Source organism: Parasteatoda tepidariorum, chromosome 8 (assembly GCF_982258835.1).
Source record: "Parasteatoda tepidariorum strain Cologne lab strain chromosome 8, Ptep-v5.0, whole genome shotgun sequence".
Classification (NCBI taxonomy): Eukaryota; Metazoa; Arthropoda; class Arachnida; order Araneae; family Theridiidae; genus Parasteatoda; species Parasteatoda tepidariorum.
Genome location: NC_141762.1, coordinates 73,696,275 through 73,703,781, shown reverse-complemented (window position 1 = coordinate 73,703,781; position 7,507 = coordinate 73,696,275). Strand labels below are relative to the sequence as shown.

At 26.9% G+C, this 7,507-nt stretch overlaps 1 protein-coding gene across 3 annotated transcripts in view; it reads right to left on the bottom strand.

Moving 5' to 3' along the window:
- Positions 1-345: 345 nt before the first annotated feature.
- Positions 346-7,507, bottom strand: part of LOC107444296 (neural cell adhesion molecule 2) — an 802,953-nt gene continuing 795,791 nt past the window's right edge. For all 3 annotated transcript variants that reach the window (XM_071181215.2, XM_071181216.2, XM_071181214.2), the window contains one exon: positions 346-2,363. In XM_071181215.2, coding sequence (XP_071037316.2) covers positions 2,142-2,363 — 222 coding nt within the window. In that variant the 3' untranslated portion in view covers positions 346-2,141. The remainder of the gene's footprint in view (positions 2,364-7,507) is intronic.

Below are 7,507 nucleotides of genomic sequence, written 5' to 3'. Positions count from 1 at the left end.
TTTATATATATTAATAGGATTATTATTTTTATCATCTTTATCGACACAATATCGTAGCTGATTATCAAGTCATGTAACAACGTTTATAAATTTTAGTAAAAATTTTAACAAAAAGGTTAAATAAATTAAAAAATGGTGAATAATTCTAAACATAAGAAGCCTTCAAATTCGAAGTTAATAAATTGTTTTAAAAGAAAATGAGATAATGAAACTAAATTTTATGGATACATTATAAAATTTAAAAAAAAAATTATTTTCCTAAGGAAAAAAAGATTTAAATTACTTTCTGAAAAAAATAATTTTATACTCATATTATTCTGTTGTCACTTGCACATATACTTTTTTTCTTAAACTTTCTTTTAAACATTAATTAGGATCAATTGTAATCCCCTAAAATAAACTGCGATTAAAAAATATCTGAGTAATATGTTCAAAATAGTTGTCACAAGGGATAAAATAACAATAATATTTGTTAAAATACAAAACATTGTTTGCAATTCCATATTATTTGTTACTTATTTGGAAAAGTGAATAAGCAGAACCGGAATAATCTTATAAATATTCTCTGGGTTTAAAAATTCGGATTCAAATTTCCGATTTTTTCTCACGTTCAACGAATGTTATAAATCTTTGAATCACTAAAATTAAATTTTTTATTGTGTTGTTATAATTATAAATTTCATTCTTATATTTCGTTACATTTAAGTTATTTTTTAATCCCGAAGGCAAAATACAAGTTTAGATTCCTACATCAAAATGTTCATTTTCTTTCATATGGAACATGTATTAAATTGCTAAATTCAATATCCGCCTAAACTTTCAACATTTATTGTATTGTAATAATTATGTGATTCACTCTTATTGTTTAAAAATTTAGCAGAATGAAAGCTTTATTTTGAATTTTCGGTTGATTTCCCTAAGTATCACTCTTTTTTAAAACGTCTATAAATTATTTAAATTTGTTCTTTTAAATAATCTGTTTTTTTTTTAAAAATTGAAATTATAATTCCTGTAGTAAAAAACAAGAATACAAACTACTCTAATAAATAACCGACAACGCAGATGAAATGGAGCGTGATATTGTATAAGTATTATGAATGTGCAATATTCTGTGGAATTTAATTTGTTATGAGAATTAGTGGATTAAAATTTCTTTCTTGTTTTAGCTATTTTGAAATGATAAGGATCTGAAACAATGTAAAGAAACATACTTATGAAATTGGAAGGCTATTGTTAGATATCATTTTGTATCTTTCCCAAAATTTCGTAAAGCTAAACAAATTTATTCGGTTTTGTTAATAATCCTTTATAAATTTTAAATTGAAAGAAAATAAATTGAATTTATTTTAAAAGTAGTAAACATTTATCTCTTGTTTTCAATTTTTTTCCTTCATGTTTTGGCAGTGAATCAGGCGATTTAGCAGCAGTTTTAGTTTGATTAGGAAAATTGATGGTAGTGTTTTCTTGTAGAAACATTAAAATGAATATTTTTTTAGTTACAATGGGGTTGTGAATAATAATACAAAGTGCATATGCTCTGTATAAACAGAAACACAATGTTCAAGCGCTACATTCAGTAAGGGATCCATCGAATATAATTGGAAATGCTCTTATTGAAGATTTTCTAGTTCTTTACGTTTCCAAAGAATATAAAATTTGGAAAATAAATATTTACTTCTGTATTTTTTTGTTTATTAAATTAATTTTTTTCATGTCTACCATATGTTCTCTATCAACTAAGCAAATTTAATCATTCATTGTGGATTATAAAATCGCCTAATTCACTGCTGAGCCTCGACAAAATAGTTTTAATTTTCCTTTTAATAGCGTAGAAAATTTCAACTTTCCAAAATTTCGTGTAACACTCAAGAAATAAATCAAGTAAAATAAGCATTCGAAAAATCATACAATAATAATAGGTGATATATTCTGGAACGTTCACTTGTGGCAATTTTTCCCAAGACACGTGGTTGTATGCTTCTTTTGTAGCTACCACACTGTAAGTAGTAGAACATCATAGTTCTCTTTGTATTTCTTGCAAGCTGCTCTGTACGACTTCGTGTTCATTTTGATATATTTGTTTTTATGCTCTCGCATATGAGGTTTGTAGTAAATGAGTCCCTTATAAAAACAGATCTAGTTCAAACGGCACTTTCTCGCCTGTTGCTCATGAGAGGGGTTTCACACGTATTGCTACCCATTTCTTCGTCTTCTTCCCTCTCAACAACAATAGTCTGAAGATGTAAGTGGCTATGAAGATCTATATTTGCGTATTCTGTAGGAGGGTCTTTCCGCCTTACAGACGTTACACTGTGATGTTCCCTTGGTAATGATAATTCTACATATGTTATGTCTTCAGGAGGCTGTAAAAAATAATAAAGGTACATTATTATTTGCTTTAACCTAAGTTTCATCAATAAATTTAATATACATAAATATCCTGGGGGAAATGCACTTCCCATCCCTGTAAGAAAATGGATACTCAAGTATCGCGAAATTTTCTACGTTTTTGACGAAATCGTTTTCTGGTATATGATCCGAGCGAATGTTTCGTCAAAGTGACGAAATAACTATTGTGGCTTCTTCGAAGAAACGAAGTTCGTCAAAATTAAAAAATATATACATATTTCATTATTTTCTTTTTTACTGAAAAAAACTTATAGTGCATAAGTATCTAATTTTTCGAATAATTACTTCTTCGGGGGCATTATACAGGTGGATTAATGTCGCTCCAACAACGCAAGAAGGACAGATAGAAGATAGATCAGTTACACAGATGCCCGAACCGAGATCAAGGAGATTTCAAAGACAGGAAACATTTTCGAGATTTTTTTGTTTTTGAGAGTTTGCATTTTCTCACAAATCACGAGATTTCGTAATGGAATTATTCTCAAATTTAATGAAATATAGCTCAAAGATCGTAAAGAAAATTGAGAGTTTTATTTCTGAGAGTAATTACAACAATTTCCCTCAATAATAAATCCCGATTATTCATTGGAATTATCGGAATTAAATTTATTTGGAATTAGATTTAATTATTTATTTGGAATTATCGCTCTTTATTCATTTCAGATCTTACTCCCATAAAAATCGGTTCATCACTGAATCATGCTGTCAGTACTTTAGAGGGCTAATGGTATTAAACATGCTAATGCGAAAAAATAACACCATATATTAAGTTGTGAGGAAAGTTGAATGATATTATTGTTGTTTTGGAGCACACCCGACAATTTATAACCGGATATGACGATCAATTTATATATATATATATATATATATATATATATATATATATATATATATATATATATATATATATATATATATATATATATATATATATATATATAGTTCGTTTATCTAAATAGAATAAACTTTCGAAAATTTAGAATTTTTGTCTAAAACATAAAAAAAATATGATGAAAGATCAAAAAGATTAGAAATAAGTCCTTGTTTAAATTTTTCTTAAAAATATAATATATAATATATATATATATATATATATATATATATATAATATAATATAATATATATATATATATATATATATATATATATATATATATATATATATATATATATATATATAATATAATATAATATATATATATATATATATATAATATAATATAATATATATATATATATATATATATATATATATATATATATATATATATATATTTTAAAAAATATATATATATTTTTTCAAAAAACATATATTAATTATATTTGGTTTATATATAAAATTGACTCATAGAATCATGAATTAAAGCCATTATTTCAAAGTTTTTTTTAAATATTTTTTTAAATAAAATTATACTTTGATATATTCGTAAGTATTGTGAACTTTTCTTCGCAAATTGTAATTATATCAGCATTTTAAGAACGAAATCCGCTTCTGATTGAAACAGCTTTGGAATCATATCACTGGCAGAAGCAGTTATTCAGGGAGATAAAAAAATTTAACATTTAACTCAACCACTATTTTTAAATACTTCAATTTATTGGAACACCATTTCGTGAATTCACTTCAACGTTGACAAACTCAATTTGCAATAGATTTGGTAAACAGGAAAAGCTCGAATGTTCCTCACAGTGAGCTATTGCTTGATTTGTACAAATGCTTTTAGTCTCCAACCCTGGCCGGAAGCAAAACCGACCTATCGACCACAATGACGAAAGTCAAGTACAATAATCCAGGGAATAAAAACTCAAAGGAAGAGCAGGAAATCTTCCAATTGCGTCCTCATGATCGATTTCAGCTAGAGAGTGGAAGAAAAAAGTCCTTTTTAGGATCTTACACCTCTCTAACAATGAGTTACTAGATGCTAAAAGGAAATGAATGGGCTTGGATATGTGATGGTATCAATAACAATGATATAATGAAACATTTTGTTTTGTGAGAGATGTTTACTTTCTTTTTTTTCCGAAAATATTCAAGGAAAGCATAACAGAAAAAAATGTAAACTATGTATATAAAAAAGCAAGTATATGTAATCAAAAAAAATTATATACCAGGTAGCAAGAAATTTATAACGATAAATATTTATAAGTCAATTAAAAAATATTAGCATATTTGACGAAAAAATAGAATTACTAATCCTGCTAAATTATCATTAAATTCAATTAGATTATAATGTCAACGTGATAATTCAGACTAATTTAAGTTCAACTTAAATTAGTTCACCTTAAATATAATTTTATGTTATTATGAATTAAATCTTGTATTCAAGTTTTAAATGCATTCCAAAATAAACTTATACATTGCTATAAAATTTGAAAAAAAAATGCATACGGAACATCTTAGTCAGCTTATGGTAACATCTTATGGTAAGTCAAAAGTCAAAGACGAAACTTAAAACTGGAAACACTCAACGTAAAAATTAAATTTGAAGTTTATCTAATGTTTTTAAAAATTAAATTCCTTCTCAAACAAAAACCTATGAAGTATTTTAAAAAGAATTAAAACAAAATAAAAAACTTCAATGGCGTTAAAAATGCTTACTACATAAAATTATCAAGAACATACAAACCCCAACAATCAGTAATTTTCATTTCCTCTCCTTATTAAATAAATAGAAAATCAACTCTAAGAAACGGATTTAAATTTTTCAAATCCATCCAGAAAACGAACACAGCGATCATTACTTTTCTACCTATATAAGAATATAAACTAGTTCTCCGAAATTAAGACTTAATGCACTGGAAAGCGGATTTCGGTTAAAAATTCTTCGATGCGAAAATATGCACCAAGTGGAGCAAACATTTTAAATTCTCAATGCAGGTATCTAACACTTCATTCGTTTTACTATAAATTTTCGATTCTCTCATGCGTGAAGGAGATAAGTGAAACCAGTGATGTATAAACTCAGAATACATTTATACCCAATCTTTAATTTTGTAAGATTTTATTACTCAGAAAGATATGCTGATGTCGGTTGGGTAAAACACTTTAAAATGAATCCATTAGGACCGCGTTTTTATTTGATTTAAAGAACACTCATTCTTCTAAAAAATATTTTTGAGTTATGCATTGAAAATTTGAGATATAAAACAAAAGAGTGAATTCTCTTTTTGTGTATTTAATTGGGTGAAAAATGTATTTTTTAAGCAATTTTAACCATGATAATAGTACTAAAGAATTTCACTAAGAATGCAAAATGATTATATATATATATATATATATATATATATATATATATATATATATATATATATATATATAAACACAAATAATAAAATAAAAATTAATATAAGGAGAAACTAATAATGGGAAAGCCAATAGTCGTTATCAAGACACATCTATTGGTATATTGCGATATTTCTGAATAAAGAATAATTATCCTAAGATAAAAATTATTATTTATGTGTGTCGATATCGCAAAAAACATATCTATAATCTAAAAATGAAATAAATACCTCTTGCAAAGATGCATCATCAAATGAAGAGGTATTTATTTCATTTTAAGATTTTAACACTGCATATTTTATAATGTTTATAACGTTATATTGAAATTCATCCAAATCGGAAAACTACTTTATTTGAATATGTGTGCTTTGTCAGACTGAAAATATATGTTTTCCTCGCATTTAAAAACAAACCGCTAATTTTTGACAATAAAGTTATATTTCGCTATCATTTCCTTATGAATTTGCAAGAATTTTCTACGAAACGTGATTTCAAAAATATTTGACAAATGTGCCTCATCACCCATGTGCCGTATAATGATTTTTGAAAGTTCTCTAGTGATTTGATCTGATTTTAAAATAAATTTCTGTAAATAAAGGGATGGCTTGCAGGTTAGTTATCTCCCTTGGGAAGTAGGTTTCCTGTATTCTAATCATGGCTGCCCCTGAGTATTCATTGGCTAATGCTTAAGGTATTTTTGGCAGTATTTTCTTTCTACTGCATAAATCGATGCTTAGAACTAAACTCAATATTTAGGATATAATATGTATCATCTAATAAAAAAAATAGTAATTTCCCCAATGATGAAAGTGAACAAAATATGATACCTCAGAATACAGTTTCTTCACATACAAATGAAATTGCGTTAATTATGAGAATTCATTTTGTATCGTGCGCGTGTATTAAAATTGTGTTTCGGTTGTTCGATTTCAACAATTAAAAATAAACATTATGTCATTACGCTAAATGTTAAATGTTTCCCTTTATTGCACCTGTTACATTAGACTCGTAGCTTTCTATAGAAAATAAAACAGTGGCCTAAAATAAACTTTACTTAAGAAGAAAAGTCAGTGATTTATTTATTTTTTCAAAAATCTTTTTTAAGATTATGAGAGAAAAATTTCCTTGATCTACTTCTTTTCCATTAATTTAGAATAATTCTTTGAATTTACTGGAAATTTCCATCGACAAATTGAATAGAAACAATGAATACTTTCAACTGCTTATTAAAAATAACACTAAAAAGAATGAAAAAAAGTAAGTAACAATTTCCTTTCCCAGCATCTCATCTCCATACATTCAGAAGTTCTTGTTTTTAGATATCTCTCCATTTTCATCCAAAGCCGTAATTACTCATTGTTGTTGTACGGAAACCACTTAACTCAAAAACTGAGTATAATTGCCGAGTAAGCACTCAACACCAGAGAGCAATTGTATTACAATTTTCCTGGCTCAAAAAAAGAACACATGTTTCGAGAAATTTTAATCTGCAAAGATATAATTTGAACGTTAATTCTGGGAAACAAAAAACTAAAGAAATGAATAATAATCTAATTTAATTTAAGGGCTTAGGCGGATGGTTCGAAGACCGGGACACACCTAGTTAAAAGTTAGTTTCGACGCAGTTGGAGAGAAAGAAAATTCTTCTTTAAAAGAGCAAGAGCGGGAGCAAAAAAGCAATTAAAGAAGACTTCCTAACTGGCTTAGGCATGGTACATGTTTCAACAAAAATTTTGCGCTTGCACAAACAACAAACTAATGACTCTGCTGGCAGGAGTCCCAAGAAGCAAACAGCTCTGATTCGGTTAACGACTT